Source organism: Olea europaea, unplaced genomic scaffold, assembly GCF_002742605.1.
Source record: "Olea europaea var. sylvestris unplaced genomic scaffold, O_europaea_v1 scaffold2438, whole genome shotgun sequence".
NCBI lineage: Eukaryota > Viridiplantae > Streptophyta > Magnoliopsida > Lamiales > Oleaceae > Olea > Olea europaea.
The window spans coordinates 10339-36847 of record NW_019242571.1 but is presented as its reverse complement, the minus strand read 5'-3'; the positions used below and the strand labels follow the sequence as shown (position 1 = coordinate 36847).

Sequence of the window (26509 nt, the reverse complement as noted above, 5' to 3'; positions counted from 1 at the left end):
AGAGAAGATTTTATATGTGGCAAAGTGATTGGCAAGCAAGTGGAATCGATGATGGAAAGCTTTTGAGGATGATGGATGTTAAGGCATGTGTTATGCAGTTTTTGCTTATTGCACGAATGTTTGTTTGCATGACCCAAGGCATTATTATTGAAGCTAAACAGTGGGGCATTTGCGAGTATACTTTGACATGTGTGGTGATGTAGCGGCCAAAAGAGCCGCTCACTTAGGAACTAATGCAGAGGTGCATAGAGTGAAGGTGGTGTCGAAGGCGATATGTACGAGGAACTGCGAGAAGAGGTGTAGGGGCATTGTGGACGCCCACACATTAGGGAGATGATGCCTCAATCGTGGAGAAATCTTTGGACCCATTAAATTGGAGGGAGTATGCAATGCATAAAGAGGTGAAGCACACATATGCCATGAGGGTGTTAGCAAATTGAGTGGGAAGTGAGTAGTGCCAGTTCTATAATTTTCCGTGCCTGAGGTGAAGTTCATAAATTAGGCCTACCTTCCCAAAATTGTTATATGCATGCAAAATTTATAAGTATATTATAGAACAAATTGTTAACTTATTAATTTAAAACTTAACAGTAAATCAGCGAACAAAATATAATATACATAAAATTATATTATAATCAAATAACAAAGTGGACAATGTTTCAAATGATCGATTAAATACTAATCATCTTACGATTTTAGAGGTAAAAACATTAATCAAATTTGAATTCTAGTTGTTTAACTGTTTATTTTTCAATTGATAACATAACCATTCAATATTCTTATGACATAGTTGATCGAAGCTAAGTCTTGATCAACTTCTAGCATGTTGAATGTGCCCTTGCATTATTGTATCAAACTCAACAATTATTTCTTTTTCCTTCTCATCTGTTTTATTTCCACTAACCATCTTAAAAAGCTCGAGCTGGCTGGACTTGGCTCGTTGACACCCCTAGGTACCATTGTTGCTACTTGGCATGAAATGCCTCGTGTTGAGAGGATAATTGCTCTTCCAAGTGTAATTCAGATTCAGACTCTGAAGATGATGGGTAACTATAGGATGTTGTTTCAAGAGTATAGGATGAAAATAGACTTTGTTAATGGAGCTGTTAGTGGATTTGTTTCAGGTGCTCCTATTTTGGGTTACAGTGGTGAACTTTATGTGCATTTTTGAGAGTTTGTAGTCACGGACCTAGAGAACCCCCAACTCATGTAGCATGACAAGATTGCTTTTGGGGAGTTTATTGCTATTTCTCGAAAGTGCAATGACGATGTCCCTTATACAAGTACGATGGCAAGCTTTTTACCTCCTTATATTGTGCTTATGTTGCACATTTTAGCTTGTTGATTGCATATGTGGGGAATGCTACCTTAGGTTGTCCCAAAATTAGAAATGGCAGTGGGGGCGGGGCGGTGGCTTGCCCCCTTTTTTTTTTTCAAAAATTTCTTTTTCAATAACATTAGGTTTTTCTTCCATTTCAATCAAACTTTCACATGAAATTTCTATTTCTATCCTTATTTTGATGTTTTTGGGAGTGGAGCTCAGGCCAAAGATCGAGGGAAGTTTAGGAGAGATGGGGAAAGCTAGCAGCTACCGCAAGGCATAGAGGGGGAGGTCATAAGCTTCTATACCATAAAATTGATTTTTGACGAAATGAAAAAGGCATATAAGGTAAAATCGTAACCTCGCGAGGTTTTTTAAATCCACCTGTGAGATACACACGAAAAACATGCATTTTACCTTTCTAGAGCTAGATATCTCTCTGACTTTTGTGGGTATTATCGAAATGAGTTAGATGTCAGATGTGGGTTAACCCCTTCATTTTACAGTTATTAAAATCTCGGATCTGAACCATAATGCCCTCAAACCCACTTCAATTTTTTGAATTTGTGTTTCTGTAATTTTTTATGTATGTATATTTAATGAGTTCAACTCTTCTTTGCTGTTATTTTTTCTTACGGGGCGGGGCGGTTGATGAGGTGAGTTTTTTTGCTGTCTCTACCTAGAACCTCAAAGGCCAAATGGACAGTCCGTTACATGTGATATCAGAGCAGGTCCCCTCCAAATGTTGCGTTGTTGGTTTTATCTAAGATAACGACGTATGTTCATGCAGAGAAGATTTTATATGTGGCAAAGTGATTGGCAAGCAAGTGGAATCGATGATGGAAAGCTTTTGAGGATGATGGATGTTAAGGCATGTGTTATGCAGTTTTTGCTTATTGCACGAATGTTTGTTTGCATGACCCAAGGCATTATTATTGAAGCTAAACAGTGGGGCATTTGCGAGTATACTTTGACATGTGTGGTGATGTAGCGGCCAAAAGAGCCGCTCACTTAGGAACTAATGCAGAGGTGCATAGAGTGAAGGTGGTGTCGAAGGCGATATGTACGAGGAACTGCGAGAAGAGGTGTAGGGGCATTGTGGACGCCCACACATTAGGGAGATGATGCCTCAATCGTGGAGAAATCTTTGGACCCATTAAATTGGAGGGAGTATGCAATGCATGGAGAGGTGAAGCACACATATGCCATGAGGGTGTTAGCAAATTGAGTGGGAAGTGAGTAGTGCTAGTTCTATAATTTTCCGTGCCTGAGGTGAAGTTCATAAATTAGGCCTACCTCCCCAAAATTGTTATATGCATGCAAAATTTATAAGTGTATTATAGAACAAATTGTTAACTTATTAATTTAAAACTTAACAGTAAATCAGCGAACAAAATATAATATACATAAAATTATATTATAATCAAATAACAAAGTGGACAATGTTTCAAATGATCGATTAAATACTAATCATCTTACGATTTTAGAGGCAAAAACATTAATCAAATTTGAATTCTAGTTGTTTAACTGTTTATTTTTCAATTGATAACATAACCATTCAATATTCTTATGACATAGTTGATCGAAGCTAAGTCTTGATCAACTTCTAGCATGTTGAATGTGCCCTTGCATTATTGTATCAAGCTCAACAATTATTTCTTTTTCCTTCTCATCTGTTTTATTTCCACTAACACGTTGAATTGCTTCTTCATCCTCAGTCAATTCATTTACATTGGCAGGTTGAATCATTTATTCATTATATTTTCATTGTCATTATTAAAGTATTTGTCAATATCTTCTGCTTCACTTTGTATTGATGCCATTCATTTCTTTTTTCCTTTTTGAGTTTTAGACTCATTTTTTGGAGGCATGGTAATGACTATCATTCAATAACTAACCTAAAAACGATACAAATAAAACTTCTAAACCAGCTCACAATTAGAGTTTTCTACATGCTCTTTATCTCCAAAAGTACGAAGACTCGATCTTTTATCGCCTACGCTCTTGATTTTCCTTTTAATTAATGAATTGCATCCATCAAAAAATCGAAAAGAAAAATAAAAAATTCATCGCACCCATCCAAAGAATTAAAGAGGAAGGGGAACAAAGGTGGTGGAAGAGGCAAAGTCTCCAAATTAGATCAAAACAATTTCTATTTTCTCTTCCTGAAAGGCACATTTCAATAATCAATATCAATATACTCTAATCCACTTAAACGTTAGAAATTGCACACATCAAGCATTTGTTTGTTTGTTGATTTAAACAAGCCAGAATATTACTGGTGGAGACATGAGTGCATAGTAAAGAGTGATATTTTACATATCGAAAAGCCGTCAAATGGGAGGTTGGTGGATGGTCCAGAAAATTGGGCAGGAATGTCGAATTAGTGTAGATGACGACAATCGACAGAGAGAAGAATTGAGGGAATATGACAAACTGGTTGATATATATATATATATATATATGAGGCCCCTAAAATTTTGGGCCTGTGGTCACTCGTCTTGGCCCAAAATTGGGTCTAGGATAGAGTCACGGACCTAGAGAACTTCTTTACCCATATGGCATGGCAAGATTGCTTTTGGAGATTTATTGCTATATTCTTGGAAGTGCAATAACAATGTCCCTTTTACAGGTGTGGTGGCAAGCTTTCTACCCCTTATATGTTCCTTATGTTGCATATTTTAGCTTATCGGCCGCATGTGTGGAGAAGGCTGCCTTGGGGTGTACTAGAACCTCAAGGGCCGAACAGGTGGTCTGTTACACTGTGCTGTTCTTACCCCTCGTTTCTCTCACAATAAAATGGTGTGTATTTCAAGGACATTCGCTCGACATCTTGAAAACATGCTAATGCACTTTTTTTAGGACGTGGAAAAGTAGTATCCTTTCAAATTCTAAGTTGATGTTGCTAAATTCATTGACAATTGATCTAGAGTTTAGAAGGTTGACAGTGCGAGTTGTTCCAATGTTTGTGTTTGTGGCATCTTCGCAGTTCATGGACCTAAGTCTGTATTTTTATCATTGTTCTAAAAAGCTCGCCTATACTCGCTTAGCCTTGAAGCACAGGCCAAACGCTTCACTTCACGCCTAGATGCTTTTATTTATTTATTTTTTCAATTCCTAAATGGCTGAATATATTTTCTTCATTTCTTTCGTCTTCCGTATATGGGCTTTATTAGCTTTTTTTTTAAGTCTTTTATTTGACTTTAGCTTATTATTATTATTATTATTTAAAAATAAAAACTTTTCATTTAACTTTAATTTCAAGTTTTTAAAAGATTTTATTTGTATAAAAGTTAAAAATGATTTTATCTAAATAGTTAAAATAAGATTCTAAATTATGGTGTTATTCACATTATGTAATTATGGTCTTGAAACTCATTTTATTGCAAACTCCAAAAGCATCCATGAAGTTCGTATAATTTTATTAGGTAGGACTTGGTTAGTTGAAAATTAAAACTATGAATAATATTCTAATTTTTGCATTTTGAAAACTTGAAAATTGTATAATTGACTAATGATGGGAGTTATTAAGTATTTATAATTTTAGATGTTTAATATGTATTACTTTAATTATTAAATAATTTTTAAAATGATAAAAAACTTAAAATAATATTATAAATAAGAAAATACTTTTTTACGTCTAAATCTCGCCTAGGCTCGTTTAAACTTGTAAAACTCGAAGCTTCGACTCCAAATCTAGCCACGTTTGACGCTTTTTAGAACACTAATTCTTATATTCTATTCAAATTCTCACTGTTTTGGAGCTGATAACTAAGGCAATGGTACACTCATTTGATATTTTCGTTTTTTAGCATGTTTCATAGGGAAAATTGGATAGCACTAAACACTACTAAGAAAGAAAAGAAGCTATAATTTTGTTCATATACTATCAAATTTCGTCCAATACTCAATACCAAACTCGCACTTAGCATTCGTTACAATCAGTTCTATTAGTGTATTTGTCTATATGGCCTTGTTGAACGTGTCGCAGTCTATAACATGTCAAAAGCAGATATGCTTATGCTCAAAAATTTTACATCGTGAAATCGACATTTTGACATTAGCTATAAGCCTATAACAACTATGTGGACTTAATTATTGAACAAATCATCGGATGAACATTTCATCTAATTTTTTAGTATTAGGCTATTAGTTACCTGTCACTATCTTCCTGATACATTAATTATCTTATTTATTTAGGTTGTGTTTGAGAGAGATTTTAAGAATTGATTTTTTGACCGTTAGAAGAAAAGTGGGGTCCACCTGTGAGAAAAGAAGTCAAAAATTATGGCTGAAATAGTGAAATAACGGTAAAAAAATCAATTTTTTAAAGTAAAAAATCCCTCCTAAACAGGCTATTATTTATTTTTCGGTTTTCTTTCTCATTTTGGCTTAGAAATCAGGTCTAAGTTTTAGGTAGACGTTTTACCTTTTCGTGTAGTGGTTAAGCAAAAGAGCGTTTTAGTAGCTTGTTTGACGAGACATATTGTATATTACTATACAACATTAAGACCAAAAATAATAAAAAATCTTGTCTATTATACTATTGACCATGCTGCTCAATCCTTTCCTTTCCAACACTTCGTACACTCATTTTTTATTACGTGGCTGATGCCTTTATAATCTTCATGGGAAGGATCATTTCAACAACGGGCCGTGCCCCTCAAACAATCCCCGCGGGAGTGCCCCAATCCCCTGGTTATCTAGGGGATTGTTCAAGGAGCTTTATTCTTCAACAATGATCTCTACAGGAGCTGCACTTGCAATCACTTTTGCAGTTATTGATCGATACTGGCAAGGAGTATTGTTCTTACAAAGATGTCCTGTCTTTGATATAAGCATGTTCAATCAACTATCCCGACTTCAAAAGTTTAAAAAAAAAAAATTGTGTTCCACTCTTGGATGGATAATTGTAGTTTATATATTTCAATATTAGTGACTGAAATGCTTGAAATTTGATAAGCTTTCAATTTTTTGTTATGAGGTATCGTTTTTAAGTGACTACAAATTGTGTGCATTCTATATTCTTTTGTGTCTTAAGTGAAGAAAAAAGAAACTAGTGTATCAGCTGACCCACATTGGGTCCTAGTGGGTAAGGTGACCCACCAACTTTAGAGTTTTCTTTCTGTCATTTTTTTTAATAGACTCCAAAATGCGAAAAAAGAAGAGAATCCTTCCGTTACCAAATAGCAATTGAATTGATTATTTTCATTGGTAAATCTATGATTATTGATAAATTGATTGTTTGTACCATGTATAGAAAAGTACTTTAAATATTAGTCTACGTTCAAAGTATTAAAAATGATATAATTATGCATGTAGAAAACAACTGTAATAAGATACTGAATATATTAAATTTTTTAATAACATTTTTATAAATTTAATTGTATTCCACTAACTTCAAATATCTGTGTTCGCCACTATTTTTAAGTGACTACAAATTGTGTGAATTCTATATTCCGTTGTGTCTTAATTGAAGAAAAAAGAAACTAGTGTATAGGCTGAACTTTCTAAATATTTTAATTTAAATTGACGGTGAAAACGACTTTGATGGGGGTATCGGTTACCGTCTTGACTACGACGTCGTTATCTACATGAATTGTTTGCTTTGGATACCTTGTTACTTGAGCAAAAGTGAGTTGGGAGGGGTCCCTCCAAGAAAAAGCAAGAGCATATGAGAGTATTTTGAGACCTGTAATAGCCTCTCCCCACCGAAGAAATTTCCTTTCCCTTGTAGCAAGGAATTAACTATTAACACTATGGTCACACGTGGGACCCACATTTAGGTAAATTAAATATTATTGAACTAATACTATATGCAGTCGTATAGGTAAATTTAGCCCATGTTTGATATAAATTAAAAATAAAATTTTTAATAGATGTTGATAAAAGTTAACAATCTTGCTAGCGGTACATAATTAAAGGTTGAACCCCAACCTTAAGGGCCTCCACCGTCCTGCCCTGGGCCATCGTGGAGGAGGTAAATCACAGGATGTGCCTCCCAGGAACCAGGGCGGAGAGCACATGGATAGGCCAAGGCTGTTAACCCATATGGTAACTCCCGCTTGCAACAAAGCCAATTCCACCTTGCGGGGAATCGAACTCTGCACACTGTTGCACTGAGCCCTATCAGCCCTCCCCTTTGCCACTGGGAGATATGCCCTGGGGGCACTAGCAGTACATAATTTCTTATACTTAAGAGTGTCCACCCTCTCACATGCAGTGGGACCCGCGTGATTCAAAAGTTTAATGAAACGTGGAGTAAAAAAATTGGGATCACATGAAATGTGTAATTAAAATTAATTATTGACTTTTACTATAATTTTAATCAAATTTTTTTTAGCCTCTCGGGGCATAACCTTGTGGTACAAAGGACAGGAGTGAGGTTATCTCACACCTTGCTGGCAGTCGCAGTGTTGGGGTTCGATTCCTAAAATATGGAATTGGACTCCTTATAAACGCAGTATACAAACAGCTCTTGTTTCCTGACCTGTTGGGGCACATTTCGCGATTTACCTCCCTCACAAAATTTTAGGGACGGAGCGATGAGGACTCTCAAGGTTGGGGTTCAACCTTTTTTTCTTTTTTTTTTGTAGTTACAAAAGTAGAGGGTCTATAGATGGATTACCATGGTCGAAAGTAATTGCGATTAGCTCTTAAGCCGTTGTGTCCATGTAAAAAAGTGGCTCCGAGGTAGTAGAAAGGTCAGGATTTAGTGTAAAATACAGTTCTTCTTAATTTGAAGAAAAGTGTCGAAGAAATCCTCTTTAATCTTTAAAGGTGATAGGGACCGTTTCTTTTGTTGTGACGAGTTTGTAGAAAAAATCAAATTAGTATCTTAAGATGGAATCTTTACATATACTACGCCTTAAGTAAGTTTTCAGTATTAAGTAAAACATAATTAATTAAGTAATTATAATTTTCTGAGTTGAAAGCAGGTCAACAACTGGTCCCCACAGGCAGGCACAAGATTGTTTTGTCTAACAAGTAGTGTTAAAGTAACAAGTTTCTCTTAAACAAATAAAGAAAAAGGAAAAGAGAGAATTTCTTAATCAAACAGGAATATGAAATCAGTCAACAGTCAGTGCTGTCATCGAACATGACACCACATGTTGAAAGCATAACAAAAATAAAATCACACGTCCCTTTACGTATCAATCAATTTATTTTTTAACTTTCGACTCGTCGATTATTTTATTTAAAAATTAAAATTACTAAAAAGAAGAATTTAGCACATTAAATTAAAAATATGTAAATTGGAAAACTTTATTTTTTCACCAATAAGTCTGAGACCCAGACAGCATACGCGACTCGATTTTAACTATGATCTTCTTGTAATGATACTGTTTTGGTGTTCCAGGTGATAACACATTATGGGTGTGTTTGAGCCCAATTATTTGACATTATAATGAGATGAATAATGTTTTTTTTGAAAAATGAGTGGTTGAAAATTTTTTGATTTATATGTAATATTATTTTATTAAAAATTGTGTGGTTAAAAGTATGAGAGAGAAAAATTTAATTTAATATAATGAGAAATAATGGGGCTCAAATGAGGTGTATATATGGTCCGTTTTGAGAGAGTCCGTCCATGTTCCTTTTCAAGAATTCTGTTTGCCTTTCTCAAAATTTGAATTCAAGACTTCCATGAAAGATTTAAATTGAATTTTGATACTGTATTTATTTAGTCCCTGTTTGACCCCCATTTTTTGAAATGAAAATGGCTAAAATAATATATATTTTTTAAAAAATGAGTGGTTGAAAAAGAAAGAAAATTTTTCTATTTTAGTGTAATATTATTTTATGGAAGATTGTGTGATTGAAAATATGAAAGAGAAAAATGTAATATAATATAATGAAAATTAATGGGGAACAAACGGGGACTTAATGTGTTTATTTAAAATATTTATTTAAGGTAACTCATCAAATGCTGCCAAGTGCCAAGTAAAATTTCTGCACTTTACAACTAATTCCAACCAAATTTTCTCAGATATAACTTATAAGACGACTATGCAATTTAATTTAGTACATGTTTGGTTTTGATTTTTCATCTCAAAAAATTATATTTTTGATCATTATCGTCACAGTCATTTTTGATTTTTTCCCTCACAAATGGAATTCACTTTTCTCTCTAACGATCAAAAAATTAATTCTTCATGATCACTATCAACCAAGCACTTAGGCCCTATTTGAGCTCCATTTTTTTTAAAAATATGTTTTTAAATAACATTTTGATATCATTTTAATTATCAATACATTATTCAAAAATTCATTCTTACGGGGAGAATGAGCTTGAACAGGGTTTAGTTTAATTTGTTGAAAATCAAAAGTGAAAAGAGATAAGCTTTGGTCCGAAATTCACGGCACGTGCTATGTCCCGACCGTAGTTTCTGGCTCGCGCGCCACTGTGGTCAAATAAATTAGAATTTACTCAGACAACATTACCTATCTTTAAAGCAGAAAGGACACAAGGACAGACATACACATACACCCATACAAACGCTGATATTTCACCCACACACTCCATCCACCGAAGAATTCACAAAGCAGATTCATCAGATCCTCCCATAGAGCCCTCAACCGTCTTCTTTCTTTTACTTTCTCTATCTACACTAAAGGAAAAAGAAGAAAAAGGTCAGACTTTCTCTCTCTAGACCCACTTAGGCATCTACTGCTGGGACTGTTTTTTCGTCGCAACAAGAACGAAACCATTATCTTTTTCTTTTTCCTCAGTTGTTTCAATCTGTGTCAGAACCTTATCGCCTCAGCTACCATGAACCCTCTAGGTATATTCAACGCTTTATCTGGATCTATATATGTATTTCTATCTAGTCTAAAGTGAAGTCATTGCACATGAAAAACATACATATGGATTGATGTTGCTGAGCTTTGGGTTTTAAATACATTTGTGGGTCTTTTGGATTAATGTGAGTATTTTTTATTTTTTTTTATTTTCACATTCTAAGATCTAATCCTCCTTTTATATGTTTATTATTGTTATTGGCTATACGTGTATGTCTTTATTTATCCAGAAGAGTTTATGAATTTACGAATGTATGTGTATTTGTAATGTGAACTAATTCTCCACTTGCTGTACACTCTGTTTGAGGGTTTCAGCATTCAGATCTAAGTTTTGGTATGAAGCTTTTGGGTTTACGATATTCTTCTTTATACGCTTGTTTTTAACAGAGACATGAAGTTTTTAAACTTGCTTTTCTTACATCTTTCTCTGTTTTAGTTTGGTCCACCGCCTCGTTAACTCTCTTAATGGCTATGAATATTCCAGGTTATTTCTGTTGAGATCTATTAAGGGGTTTTGAAACCTCTGTCGTATTTCTTAAAACCTGGTTCGGATATCGTGTTGTGTGGATAACAAGGAACAAGTGAAGAAATGCAGAGACCTCCACAAGAAGACTATTCTCTCAGGGAGACTAACCCCCACCTTGGTGGGGGGAAGGTCACCGGAGATAAGCTCACGAGCACCTATGACCTCGTTGAGCAGATGCAGTATCTATATGTTCGAGTTGTAAAGGCAAAAGATCTGCCGGTGAAGGACGTGACGGGTAGTTGTGACCCTTACGTTGAGGTTAAGCTTGGTAACTATAAGGGAGCAACACGTCATTTTGAGAAGAAGTCCAACCCTGAATGGAATCAGGTGTTTGCTTTCTCAAAGGAACGGATTCAGGCCTCTGGGCTTGAGGTTACGGTGAAAGATAAGGATTTTGTGAAGGACGATTTTATGGGTCGGGTTGTGTTTGACTTGAATGAGATTCCTAAAAGAGTTCCCCCTGATAGCCCGTTGGCCCCACAGTGGTATAGGTTGGAGGATAGGAAGGGTGATAAGGTTAAAGGAGAGCTGATGTTGGCAGTTTGGATGGGTACTCAAGCCGACGAAGCATTTCCTGAGGCATGGCATTCAGATGCTGCGACAGTTAGCGGCACTGATGGTCTTGCAAATATCAGGTCAAAGGTTTACCTCTCACCTAAGCTGTGGTATCTAAGAGTCAATGTGATTGAAGCTCAGGACTTGCAACCGACTGATAAAGGTCGATATCCAGAAGTTTTTGTGAGGGCCATACTGGGAAATCAGTCGTTGAGGACTCGAGTGTCGATGAACAAGAGTATCAATCCTATGTGGAATGAGGATTTGATGTTTGTTGTTGCAGAACCATTTGAGGAGCCATTAATTTTGAGCGTGGAAGATAGAGTTGCACCCAACAAAGATGAAGTCCTTGGAAGATGTGCCATTCCTCTTGCATATGTAGAAAGGAGACTGGATCATAGACCTGTGAATACAAGGTGGTGTAATCTTGAGAAACATATCATTGTTGAAGGTGAAAAAAAGAAGGATTTCAAGTTTGCCAGTAGGATTCATATGAGAATATGCTTGGAGGGTGGTTACCATGTTTTGGATGAATCAACTCACTACAGCAGTGATCTTAGACCAACAGCTAAACAGCTATGGAAGCCCAGCATTGGGGTCCTTGAGTTGGGTATTTTGAGTGCTCATGGGTTGTCACCGATGAAGACAAAAGATGGGCGAGCAACTACTGATGCTTACTGTGTTGCCAAATATGGGCAGAAGTGGGTCAGGACAAGGACCATCATCGACAGTTTTGCTCCCAAATGGAATGAACAATACACTTGGGAAGTTTCTGATCCATGCACCGTCATAACCATTGGTGTATTTGATAATTGTCATTTGCAAGGTGGAGATAAATCTGGGAGGGACTCACGAATTGGAAAGGTGAGGATTCGCCTTTCTACCCTTGAAACTGATCGTGTGTATACACATTCATATCCCCTTCTAGTTTTGCATCCTCCTGGGGTAAAAAAGATGGGTGAAATTCATTTGGCTGTGAGATTTACTTGCTCGTCCTTGTTGAATATGATGCATATGTACTCGCAACCACTGTTGCCCAAAATGCACTATATTCATCCATTAACTGTCAGTCAGCTTGACAGCTTGAGGCACCAGGCTACTCAGATTGTTTCGATGAGGCTGAGTCGTGCTGAGCCGCCTTTGAGGAGGGAAGTAGTGGAGTATATGCTGGATGTAGGTTCTCACATGTGGAGTATGAGGAGAAGCAAAGCAAACTTTTTTAGAATCATGGGAGTTTTAAGTGGGTTAATTGCTGTTGGAAAATGGTTTGATCAGATATGCAACTGGAAGAACCCCATTACAACCGTTCTGATTCACATTTTGTTCTTAATACTGGTTTTATATCCTGAGCTAATTTTGCCCACTATTTTCCTCTACTTGTTCTTAATTGGAGTTTGGCACTACAGATGGAGGCCAAGGCAACCTCCCCACATGGATACTCGCCTCTCCTGCGCTGATAATGCTCATCCTGATGAACTAGACGAGGAGTTCGATAATTTTCCTACTACACGTCCTCCAGATATTGTGAGAATGAGGTATGACCGTTTGAGAAGCATTGCAGGGAAAATCCAAACAGTGGTTGGCGATTTGGCAACGCAGGGGGAAAGGCTACAGTCTCTGCTGAGCTGGAGGGACCCAAGAGCTACAGCTTTGTTCGTAATTTTCTGTTTGGTCGCTGCCATTGTTCTCTATGTCACGCCTTTTCAAGTGTTGGCTCTTCTTGCAGGATTCTATGTTTTGAGACATCCTAGGTTCCGTCACAAGCTTCCTTCCGTGCCCCTCAATTTCTTTAGAAGGTTACCTGCTAGAACAGATTGCATGTTGTGAGCAATCTGTGTTTGGGCTGTCTAAGTCCATTGTTTTTCAGAAACTGCTGATAAATGGATTCTTTTCTTTGTTACACCAAACGGTGAACTTTGGTCCCTGGTAAGATGTGTAGGATCTCTCCTGGAACTTGCAGATTTTGGGGGTTTGCTGTCTGTTTGCTAGGATTTCTGATGTAAAGTAGGTTCTGTGGCGACATATCCTTGGTAATAATTTCAAGTCGCACAAGTTGTCATTTAATTTAATATGCTCTGGACAATTTCTGTCTTTCAGTTCTACTAGGAGTTTATTTGAAATGAATTCGGGTGGTTTTTTTATTGAAAATGATGGATAGTACTTGTAGTAAACTTCTTGTGCACTTTTCGACCCTTGTTTAGATATGATGCTGGCTTCCATTATAATCGGAACAAATAATTAAAGAACGAAAAAATATGGACAATATAAAAATAATGAATCGCAAAAAAAAAAAAAGATTTACATGGAAATCCAAATCCGGTAAACCCGTGGGCAGTGGTGCAGAATTCATTATACTCAAATAGTATTTACATGGAAATACAAATTCGGGAAAATTATAGGCAAAGGCGGTAAAGAATTACAATGGTTCTATTTGGACTAATAACTAATTGTTCAATTTCAATATAGCAGTATACCAAATATTTATGATCAAAGAATACTTAACATACTATGAGAATTAATACATAGCCCTTGCTTGAGCTCCATTTTAAGTGAGAATGCATTTTAAAATAATGATTGATGCAGAATGTGGTTAAAAACGAGTTCTGAAAAAATGACTTTTTTGGAAAAATGAAGCTTAAGCAAGGGCATAAAGAGTTTAACATAAGATGAAGTCCCAATGCAATGAGTAAAATCAATATTGGAATATTTGAAATGAAATATGAATAAAAAACTACCAAAAAGGGGAATCATTCTTCTTATTCTTATCGAATTCTTTGAAGACTTCTTCGAGTTTACTACCAACTCTCAATACTATTTCAACAGTATTTTCAATCAAATACTCAACAAGAATTTGGGTCACAATCTAATTCTATCAATCTCCACCTTAACACGAATTTCATTACAAGGAATAAAATTTAACTCTTCAACTCTTGCTAAATTCTCCAAACAATAACACTCTATCAAATTACTCCACCTCTTCCACCATACCCCTCTTGGCATACTCAGCAACTATAAACAAATTCCAAACCCTACTTACTAGTAGAATTACCTTGTGCGCCATTGGTCGAATCACCACGAGCACTTCCAACTCCACGTGAGTTGTCAAACTTGCTCAAATCATCATGAGCAACATGATCAATAAGATTACAACTAACTTTACCTAAACTACTGGAAGATTCTCTAGTATTTTTGTTCGAATCACCATGAACAATCCGATCACAGCCAACTCCACTTGATTTACCGTTTATTAAATCATAAGCTACATCTGCATCCAAAGTTATAATCAAACCTTCCAAAATATATATAAACAATCCTTACATTGCTTCTCCTCCAGCATCTAAACAAAAAAATCTGCCATAACAAGAATTCTTGTGTGATCCAAAATCGGAACTCAAATTTCATAGTTGTAACAATCAACATTGTTCTAATACCACTTGTTATAATCGGGCCAAATAATTAAAGAACGAGAAAATATGGATAATATGAAAATAATTGATCACAAAGAACACAAGATTTACGTGAAAACTCAAATTTGGAAAAACCACGTGCAGAGGCAGAGAGTTCACTATAATCCATAGTAAGGAGTTATAAATGATTTATTTGGACCAATAACTAATTGGAAAATTGGTCAATTTCAATATATGTTATACTCCACATATTTATATCCAAATAATACCTAACCTACTAGGAGAATTAATACATATGGAGTTTTAGTGAAGTTCCAATACAATAGATAAGATCAATAATGAAATATTTGGGATGAAATAGGAATAAAAAATTGCCAAAAAGTGGAATCATTCTCCTTATCCTTCTTGAACTCCTTCAAGACTTCAAGTCTACTATCAACTCCCAATACCACTCCAACAATATTTCCAATCAAATACTCAACAAGAATTCAAGTCATAACCCAATTCTAACAATCTTCTACATCGAGGTGCAGTTCTTGGCTTGATGTTTTAGACCAAGATCAAGAGACTATGTCTTTTTATTTTTAGTCCGTTTGCACTCGAATATGATTGTCTAGTTACGGTCGAATGAACTCTTCTGCGTTCAAGAAACTACTATAAAATTCCCAGCGAAGTTTCTGTCGAGGATTCTTGGTGGGAGATAAAAAAGATCTAGAGTTCCATGTGTGTTGAAGCTTACGATATTTTAGATTTCCCTTTTTGCTTATTAATTATCTTTGTTATTGAACTAAGATGATCTAGCTTGACATTCTACGAGATTTTCTTTTCGACTGATTTGTTCATTCAAGTTATCGTGTTTAGACAACATTAAAAGTTAAAACTAGGTCTTTCCTGTCTATTGTGGATTATGTTTCTTTTATGCAAATTGATATTATTAGTCATTGGAGTATCAAGTAACGGGCACAGAATAAAAGATAGTTCATTGGGACTGTTTGGTTGTGCAAGTGAATCGTCGGTTGACATATTTCACAACGATTATTCTATTGTGGTTCCACATTATCATGCGCAGAGCCGGTCCTGTGGTTTCTTGGGCCTGAGGCGAACTCTATTAGTTAGGCCCCCCATTAGTTTTACATGATATATTTTTAGCAAAACATAAACCTTAATGTATAGCTCAAAAAAAAAAAAAAAAAAAAAAAAAAAAAAAAAAAAAAAATGAAATCGTCCTAAGCCTCCAGCAGACAAGCTCACAAACAAAACACATATACAAATAAATTGCAAAACATGGTTAACTAATAATTATAAAAAAATCATGAAAATGGAATTGAGATACCTCAATTTCTATCGTTCTTTCCTCCGGTAGAGCCATCTACAGAGAATTAGAAATATTGGAACTTCACTTCTTGAAACATTCTCCCAGTTGTAAGATTTGAAAAGAAAATGGTATTCTAGCCTTTGTTGCCATATTTGATTGTTCATCTGATTGAATTGAACTATCAATTTGTTCGATCTCTTGAGAATTTCTGACGTATTAACAAATCTCATAAACCTGAATACAATAAAAAAAATTCAAGAAAAGAGAAAACCACTCCTACAAACATACAGAATTAATTAACAGAATAAAAACAAGAAACCCAGATAGACATATAATTGATAGAAATTTAGTACTATGCCTTTCTAAAATGGCTTTACCGAACCAACCGACCAAGAAACATCCACTTTTATTTTTGATTAGATTTGAACAGACCTATCGCTAATTTCTCATAGTTATTCGAGCATCACTAAATATCTTATGGAGGGTTTAAAAAAAAAATTCAGAAAAATGAATAATTTGTCAAGTATCCCTTATTACTCTCTAGAACTTTAGATATCCAAAGAAAGTGCACTTAAACCGCTTCTTTTGGAAGTCAATTGGCATGAAATTTATATTTCTAATTACATTTCAATGGTAAACATACATAACAATGCTGCAATGGAACCAAAAAACTTGAGCTATCCATACAAATTACTTACACTTAATGCAAGCAAACCACACATTACAACAACTCCCAAATTTGCAATAACCAGTAGACCATGAAACAATTTACATCAACAATCTTGAGCCATCTAATTCACGATAAAGAAGCCCCGAAATCAAATATCACCCATTGATCGGATACCAAGAAACATTCCCTAACTAAAAGCCATAGGCAATTAACGAAATCATGGTTTTCAATTTCTAAGGTAGCCAGCTATTCACATATTAAAATGTTAATCCCAATAAACAAAAATTCCAAATGAAATAGCTCTAAAATTATAGTTGTAGCAAGCCACAAAAATAATCAATAAATATGTACAAAAAAATTAAAAAATCGATACATACCTGTTGTGCAATTTTTATATGTTGTTACTTCTTTTTCCCGTGTTTTGAGGTAGAATTTCTCATTTCGTGCACTAGCAAAGCTCCTTTCAATTGTCGAGGATGATATAACTATAGCTGATTTGAATAGACCTATCGCTAATTTCTCATTATTTTTACCAACGAAAATCACAAGGTCGGCGTTCAATTTCAGTGGCGGGAGAGAAACTGAGAAAGAGCCATAGGGTTTCAACTTTGCTTTAACCATTTCACAATACAAGATATGGGCCTCATTTAAAATAAATAGAAGCCCAACACAAAAGGCTTACAAGTTAACATTTGGACTTTAGAAAATGGAGGAAATTAAAAGTTGGCCCAATTATAATACTCATCATCTTCCCTTCCTTTTGAATTCAAGTTTGCGTTCAAGCTTCCGCAATAATGGCGGCTCCATCCAACCTCGATGTTTCCAGCAAGGAATGATTTCCAGAATATTCTTCAACTTCCCAGCAGCCATAGGCGAGTTGGAGAGGAAAATGATTCCTTCATTCAATTTACTTTCTTCATTTAACAGAAAAAAAAAAAATTGAGGCCATGGAAACGAGGCCCCCTTCAGCTTTTGGCCTGAGGCGCAGGCCTCATCCGCCTCGTCTCAGGACCGGCCATGGTTGTCACAGGTATGTGGTGGAGTGTGATCGGATAACTAATTGGATCAACGATTTCCACCTCTTCGAGTCAATGTCTCTGGCCAAATCCCGGAAGAAATTGGCGATCTCCCTTATCTTGAATCTTTAACCTTCCATAAGATCACTAATCTCACCGGAAATATACCCATATCCATTCTCAAACTCACTAAGCTCAAGTCGCTTACTATAAGCTGGACTAATATTTCTGGTCCTATCCCTTCGTTTCTTAGCCAGTTTAAAAACTTAACATTTCTTGATTTGTCCTTCAACAATTTTTCTGGTTCAATCCCTTCTTCACTTTCAGAACTCAGAAACCTTGGTGGGATTCGTTTAGATCGGAACAAACTCACCGGAAGTATACCAGAGTCATTCGGGAATTTGACACCAAATCTTCAGTATCTTTATCTCTCCCACAACCAGTTAACAGGGACAATTCCGAGGAGTTGGGGCGATTTGAACTTCACTTTGATTGAGTTATATAGAAACAGGCTCCAAGGGGACGTATCATTCATGTTCGGGAAGAACAAGACTATTCAGATTCTTGATTTGAACAGGAACATGTTGCAGTTCGATATCTCGAATGTTGTGTTCCCAGACAGCTTGACATTCTTGGACTTGAACCATAATAGGGTCACGGGGAGTCTTCCGCAAGGATTAACTCAACTGAGTTTACAGGGCTTCAATGTGAGTTATAATAGACTATGTGGTCCAATTCCACGAGGTGGGAGGTTGCAAGAATTCGAATACACTGCATATTTCCATAATAGATGCTTGTGTGGAGAACCACTGCCAAATTGCAAATGATCTGCAGTAATCTACTGAGATAATTTTGCTCAAGGTTTTGAATTGTAAAATTTTGAGGCTGTTACCTTCCTTTTCTGCGATAGCACCTGCGACATGTAATAATTTGACGCGATGAAATAAGATTACCCTTAACTTAGCAGCATGCTTTTAAATATTTTTGTGTGCAAAGGGCATACTTGCACAAACGTGAATACAATGTATGGGATGCATGCAGCAATTATCTTGAGTTTTATTTCATAAACTATTTAAGTTTTTATACGAGTTGTTGAAAAAGAACAAACATTAAAAGGCATTTCATTGGTATACCAGTTGTCATTCATTATCCATTTTAGTCAAAATCATAATTCAACTATTAGACTTCAGCCATTAGTTTAAACAACTTGTTGTTTGACTGAAAGTCAAAATTTGCTTCCTCCTATATATGTTCATTGTACATGGCTTGAATGGCTTCAATCTACAGCTGTCTTTCATGGCTCAACTCAATTTCCAGTTTCTTTACATTATCATTTTTCTGTCTATACCATTGTCCTCTCTGGCTGAAAGATGCCATCCACATGATAAAAAAGTCCTGAAAATCAAAGAATCCTTTAACAATCCCTATGCCTTTGCCTCATGGATACCAGATACTGATTGTTGTCACAGGTATGTGGTGGAGTGTGATCGGATAACTAATTGGATCAACGATTTCCACCTCTTCGAGTCAATGTCTCTGGCCAAATCCCGGAAGAAATTGGCGATCTCCCTTATCTTGAATCTTTAACCTTTCATAAAATCACTAATCTCACAGGAAATATTCCTGCGTCCATTGTTAAACTCACTAAGCTCAAATCGCTTACTCTAAGCTGGACTAATATTTCTGGTCCCGTCCCTTCATTTCTTGGCCAGCTAAGAAAAACTTGACATTTCTTGATTTGTCTTTCAACAGTTTTACAGGTCCAATCCCTTCCTTACTTTCTGAACTATAAAAACTAAATGGGATTCGTTTAGACCAGAAAAAACTCAGTGGAAGTATACCAGAGTCATTCGGGAATTTGACACCAAATCTTCAGTATCTTTATCTCTCCCACAACCAGTTATCAGGGACAATTCCGAAGAGTTGGGGTGATTTGAACTTCACTTGGATTGAGTTACATAGAAACAAACTCGAAGGGGACATATCATTTATGTTAGGGAAGAACAAGACCATACAAATTCTTGACGTGAACAGGAACATATTGCAGTTTGATATTTCAAATGTGGAGTTTCCAAACAGCTTAAGATTCTTGGACTTGAACCATAATAGGATCAGGGGTAGTCTTCCGGGAGATTTAATTCAATTGGGATTGGATGGCTTCAATGTTAGTTTCAACAGACTCTGTGGTCCAATTCCGCAAGGTGGGACGTTGCAAAACTTTGAATACACCGAGTAGTTTCACAATAGATGCTTGTGTGGAGAACCATTGCCAAATTGCAAATGAAAATTAAATGATCCTCGCTATTTGGATAATTGCTCAGGGTTCTAAATTGAACCTGCTCTGCTGTTGGCTTCCTCATCTGCCGAAACAGCTTGTAATAGTTTTACGTGATGAAATAAGGTGTGATTTTTATATTCTTAGAGTGCATGATTGGTACACAGTGTTGAACATATTCGGCAACTTTTTCCAGGATTTGAAAGGAGAATTAGCAGACATGAGGGGAAGATCATTGACGCGATTGGCACAATCCAGCGCATAGCAATGGCAACAATCAGTGTCGGGATCCCACAAGGTCAAGATGTTGACTAAAATGGATAATGGAATACAACTGCAAATATGGGACAATATTTTCTTCTTCGGACATATCATTCTATAGCCAACAACTTGTGAAAAAATGACAACGCGTATTCTGCTAACTACCTTATTGAGTATAAAAGTTGATTGAGGATTTCAAACAAGTGGCCTCGTATAATATTATTCTTATCATTCACACTGCAATAACGAAGAATTTTATTACATAGCATCCTAGTTGTAGAAATCATTCAGTTGCAGGCAGGTAACGGAGCTCCACACAGGCATTTGTTGTGGAGATAAGAACTAATATCAAAGCTTTGCAATTTCCCACCAGTAGGAATCTGACCACATAACCTGTTATAACTAACATTCAAGAACTGCAAATTCAATTTTGTCAAATCCTGTGGCAGACTCCCACTAATCATATTGTGATTCAAATCCAGTGATGTTAAGCTGTCGGGAAACTGCACGTTCGACAGATTGAACTCGAACATGTTCCTTGAAAAATTTACTATTTGGATAGTATTGTTTCTGCCAAACAAGAATGAGACGTCGCCTATAAGATTATTTCGCGAAAAATCGAGCACAGTGAAGTTCAAGTCACCTAAAGATAATGGGACTGAACCTGTGAGGTTGTTGTGGGAGAGATAGAGATCAGGTACTTTTCCGGTGAACTTTCCGAAGGATTCTGGGATGGTTCCAGTGAGTCTGTTCCGGTCTAAGTGAAGGGCGTTGAGGTTTCGGAGTAGGGAAAGTTCAGCCGGGACTGAACCGGTTAGGTCATTGAATGATAAGTCTAGAAAGGTTAAGTTCTTGAGTTGGGTTAAGAATATAGGGACCGGTCCGGTTAGGTTCGTATAGCTAAGTCTAAGCAATTTGAGATTGGTAAGTTTAGCGATAGCTGCCGGAATTCGGCCAGTTACATTGGTAAGTTGTCGGAATACTAAAGTTTCGAGATAAGGGAGGTCCCCAATGGCGGTCGGAATTTGGCCGGAAATGTTGGCGGAGAAGAGATTGAATGTAACAATCCGGTTGTTATTGGGGTCACAATCAACAACATACCAATCACAACAATCTGTGTTGGGATTCCACGAGGCCAATTGATAAGGGTTGTTTAGGGCTTGTTTGATTTGTAAGAGGACTTTTTTGTCATTTGGATTGCACCTTTCTGTGGCTGAGAGAGAGAAAAATGGCCTAGACAGAAATATGAGACAAAAGACAGAGAGAGTGACAAAATTTGAGTTCTTCATTTTCTAGAAATAGCCAAAAATCGATACAGATTTTGGTTGTAGAGTCAGCTATATGTGCATGTATATATAGATGTCTACTTGTATGAACAAGATTTTCTTAAGATTACTTGCCGCAATTTAATGTCCAACCTTTGACTAATGCTAAGGTTTTGAATCATAAAATTGATGAATACATTGAAGAGGACAATTATTTTGGTAGGAGAATTGACTAATTCATTCCCTTCTGATTTGCAATTAGCCTAGGCATGTTAGTTCATGTTGATGGTAGCCCGACACATTTCGACACCTAGTAAATAGCTATAATAATCAATGACTCGATCTGTTCGAAAAAACTTCTACTTATACTTCAGTCACTGTGGATCGGCCTCATTTAAAAGTTCTTCCGATGAAGCAAAACATTTTCAGAAAATTATTGAACACATCTAAAAACAAGTTTTTATTCTCAAGAAATTGTTTTAGGCATTTTAAAAACCTTGTCAAAGTCAACGGTAACTAAGTATGTTTTAGTATCAATATCAATTGCATGGCTCTTTTTTATACAATTCAACTCCCCCAAGTAGTTCATGTAGTGGATATACTTGGTTGACTTGTTCTCCCATTGTGATCTTAAATTATATGACACCGGAATAACACTTCAAAACTTATCTTAATCATAAAATTAATGAATACATTCTTTAGTCTAGAAAATATATAGTGAAAAATATATTTTATGATACGATCAACATGAAATTAAAAATGTACCATAGATCAAGATGTTGACCCATTCGTGTTCACTGGGTCTCTATTTGCATCGAGGACTAATAGTTTTTTTCTACGTCTCGATATTTATACTATGCTAATCTTCGAAGAGTGGTTAAATATGGAACTCTATTCTCAATGTATACCCCATTCTTCAGTTTGTAATGTATTTTTGATCTTTTGGTATGAATTGCGTATTGCTTTTATAAGAAATAAGAAATAAAAAATTGATTTTAAATATTTAATTTTAAAATTCCTAATAGATAAAGTACTTACATGGGAACTGAAATAATCCTAAAGGCATGAATTTTTTCGTTTCCAATGTTTGGTCAAAAAAGAAGGGTGTTATTGGTGATCTAATCTTGATTTGACTAACAAAATTCAATTAGATGTGATTTCCTCAGTTAAGTATTTAGGCATGTGTACCCTCACCACATATATCTTTTCCAGGCCAGCAATCGAACGTGTTTGAATTATTCCATAACACGTAATGTACATGTATTTTTCATATTTGAATACTCACTTTTGGAAAAATTGAATGGTATGTGTGCAGATAATTATCAATTAACATAAACATAATCAATTAATTGATACAAATATAACTCAACAATAATATAAAATAAGAAGAGAATTAAAAATGCAAGTCTTGAGAGTCAAGTCGAAGACTCTGTCTTAAAGTCGTATTGCCTCTACTTCATGTGGGTTCTTTCGACACTATATAGCTCCAAGATAAAATTCATGTGACTCTTCTTCTATAGACACGACCATAGAGAGATAAGTGAACGAGTCTCTCATCGAGTTACTAAAATATAGAAACATAGAAAGAGATGTATAGAGTGTTTATCTTCCAAGTTGTGATTCATCATGTGTTATATGAAAATCAATCCTTTTTATTGGGATAATTTTAACCCCCGCATTCATGGGATTAAATCCAATTTATACACAAGTTACACTTTAACATTAAAGGGATTTTAATTTTGTTAAAACAGAAAATTAGATGGTTGAAAGATTAAAACTTATTTTTATATATTTTACAACAATCCCGCACAAGTTTTAAACTTTCAAAATAGATAAATATATAATATATATAGTGGCAACGTTATACTGTGTAATAGGTGTAGGTGTTTTTTGGATTTGAACCTCGCTTAGTGATAACAATTTTCATTTGAGGAAGCCATAATGGACTAGGCCTTGAATTATGCCCATTTAACCGAGTATCAATTGTTCCACACACAGTATCGATTTAGGCTCAGTTCATAGCGGGTAGCGCTGTTAATAGCCATGTGCTCTTATCTTGATTCCAGTAAAAGTTTCTAGGGAATAGCTAATCGCATAGTTACGGCCTCATCGCAACTCTTACATAAGTGAGTCCTCCAAAGATATGTATGACCTACACCTCATGAGAATTCACATCTCAGTACTCATTTAGGGTTAAACCCTTCCTAACATTACATTATCATTAGCACTAACACCACATGGATGAGCGCAAATAAAATAGTACTATTACAAGCCACAGAGTACGGGTTGTTCCTACTATATTGAACCTTTCTCACGGGATTTCCAATTACAAAAATTGGGTTACTTCCAGAGATACTCCCTCATGGGATTAAGCCCATCCCCCTCGATGATTTATGTATGTCCATCTTGGATTACAATTTATTTGTCCTTCTTGGACAAAAATTTGGTACCATCAATTTGTGCAACTCTTATTCTTTGCTTACATATTTGTATATCTGCAAAATCTTGTAAAAACATTTCAGAATATCAAAATTACGTTAAGTATAATAAGATAAATACATAATATGTAAAATTGACTTCTAGTGACATGTGCATCCATTCAACTCTTGTATTCTACTTGCATGTCTTCAATTTCATTTCTAATACTTTTTAAACGTCAGATTTTCAATTAAGAATAATAAAATATAAGGTGAAAATTTTTAACACCCCCAAACTTTCATGATTTTCTTCCATCAATAGTGCAAATTCTTACTAAACACATTCTCAAAATATTTTTCCATACCAATAAATTATAAACAAATAATTGATTATATTTAGTATATCTACCGAAGTAAGAATGTGTTTAATCACATATCATGGAAATATTTCTTATATCATGGAAATATTTCTACATATTGCTTCAAAAACTTTCCAAAAAATTAAAATTCATACACTAATAAAAATACGAAATGCAAAATTCGTGCAACGCACGTGACAGTCACTGTGCGGAGAGTTTTTTTTTTGTTTTTTTTGTTTTTAACATCGCACTGTATAGAGAGTTTGCCAACTCTCTGCACTGTGGAAATTTTTTGTTTTTGTTTTTTTTACCCCACACTGTACGGAGAGTCCGCATTTTGTGAGGACAATGTCAGTACAGATTGTGCAGACTGTCCGCACCATCTCTCCGCACTGTGCGAAGAGTTTTGCCATGGTGTTTGTCATCTCTCAGCACCGTGTGGAGAGACTTTTTTTTTACTTCGCACTATACGGAGAGTTTTTCTTCCTTTTTTACTCCGCACATGATTTGCTATCTCTCCGCACTATGCATAGAGTTTACCTTTATTTTTATTTTTAAAACTCGTGTGAAGAGCTTTTTTTTGCTCATGGCAATTTATATATATATATATATATATATATATTTTTTTTTTTAATGCTAGTGGTATGATATGTGGAAGAATATTTGTTTGACATAATTATTTTTTTAATGCTAGTGGCATGATATGTGGAAGGACATTTGTTTGACATAAACAAAATGGAAAATAAAAAATGACATCATGCGTAGTAAAATTGAATTAAGTTACTATTGCATCAATAGTAGATTCTCATTCCCCTTTTTATTAGAAGTTAGATATTTTATTTATCATGAAAATATGAGTTACATGTCTAAATTGAATTGAATGATAATAAACCACCATTATTCACTGGAGTTACACTTGAACTATAAATAAAACTATGGAGATTAATTATGAAATTCAACATCTTTTAAAACGTTAAATCGGCATATTTTCATAAATCTTAGATACTTCTTTCTATTGTTAACCCAATCACCCAACATACCATATTGAGGTAGTGCATGTTTCTCCTTAAAATTATCTTATTATCCACATGTTTTTGAGCAAGATAAAAAGTGAAACGTTCTCTATTTTTTTCGCGTCTTTTAATAAATTTATGTGCATAGCAAAATGAGAGTTCACAAGAGTCAATTCAATTCAGTCCCATGCAAAAATTTTCATTTATAGCTATAATTAGAAAACTGGAGTATAAATCAAATAATGTTTCAGTGCCTTATCATTTAGGATCAGGTTCCAGTTGCACAGGTCATGTTTAGTCCTATATAGTTGAGAACAATTAGAATAGTGTTTCAATCAATAGAAACCAACTATCCTAACATTTTGATGAATATCATAGAAATAGAGTATACACATTATTCATACTTAACATATATCAATCGGAAAAAAAAAAGCAATATCTGACCATCGAAGTGGTTCATCAAGTTTCTTTAATTAGAAATAATCATAGAATCACATCAAAGAAGAATTGCCAGCTGTAGATGAGTTATACACCTGTCCTCCATCTGGAATAATTCAATGTCCAGAAGAGAAGCCTATGGATATATTAATGGTCCATATAAGATACTGAAATGCAACAATTCTACACAAACCGGTGCCTGCATAACTCTACAACCATTTCAAGCTTAAGATGTTTATGCAATTTAATCAGTCAGTGAAGCTTGTGTTAGTATGATCATAGGAGGTCAGTATCAGGCATCTTTCCCTAGACATAAGCAAACATTGCTCATGCCAACTTCATTTCTAGCTAATAGAGGAATGAAGAAACTACACACAAATCACGACAACACGACTTTAGATTGTTAGAAAAATTGGATGATTTGTGTGTAGATATTTATCAATTAGTATAAACATAATCAATTAATTGACATAAACATAAATCAATAATAATATAAAATAAGAAGAGAGTTAAAAATGCAAGTTTTGGTAGTCCAGTTGAAAACGCTGTCCTAAAGTCGTATTGCCTCCCCTTCGTGCGGGTTCTTTCGGCATTACACAACTCCAAGATAAAATCCATGTAGCTCTCCTTCTATGGGCACGATCACAGGGAGATAAGTGAACGAACCTCTTACCGAGTTGCTAAAATATAGAAATATAGTAAGATATGTATAAAGTGTTTATCTTCTAAGTTGTGATTCATCATGTGTTGTATGAAAATCAATCCATTTTATAGGGATAATTTTAACCCCACATTCATGGGATTAAACCAATTTACACACAAGATACACTATAACATTAAGAATTTTTAATTTTGCTAAAACTGAAAAT

The 26509-nt window shown here is 35.3% G+C and overlaps 2 protein-coding genes and 2 pseudogenes across 3 annotated transcripts; 3 read left to right on the top strand and 1 right to left on the bottom strand.

Moving 5' to 3' along the window:
* Positions 1-9811: 9811 nt before the first annotated feature.
* LOC111382118 (FT-interacting protein 1-like) lies at positions 9812-13375 on the top strand. Of its 2 annotated transcripts, XM_023005990.1 has the most exons (3): positions 9812-9955; positions 10055-10107; positions 10608-13375. In XM_023005990.1, exon 3 carries the CDS (start codon positions 10713-10715, stop codon positions 13029-13031), a length of 2319 nt encoding a protein of 772 aa, XP_022861758.1. In that variant the 5' UTR covers positions 9812-9955; positions 10055-10107; positions 10608-10712; the 3' UTR covers positions 13032-13375. The 2 variants fall into 2 exon arrangements, with proteins under 2 accessions (XP_022861758.1, XP_022861757.1); XM_023005989.1 differs by lacking the exons at positions 9812-9955; positions 10055-10107 and adding an exon at positions 10124-10248.
* Positions 13376-17543: 4168 nt separating this feature from the next.
* On the top strand, positions 17544-18575 carry LOC111382121 (annotated as a pseudogene).
* Positions 18576-18665: 90 nt separating this feature from the next.
* Positions 18666-20104, top strand: LOC111382120 (annotated as a pseudogene).
* Positions 20105-20228: 124 nt separating this feature from the next.
* On the bottom strand, positions 20229-21488 carry LOC111382119 (polygalacturonase inhibitor-like). The gene has a single exon (XM_023005991.1). It carries the CDS (start codon positions 21435-21437, stop codon positions 20436-20438), a length of 1002 nt encoding a protein of 333 aa, XP_022861759.1. The 5' UTR covers positions 21438-21488; the 3' UTR covers positions 20229-20435.
* Positions 21489-26509: the final 5021 nt, after the last annotated feature.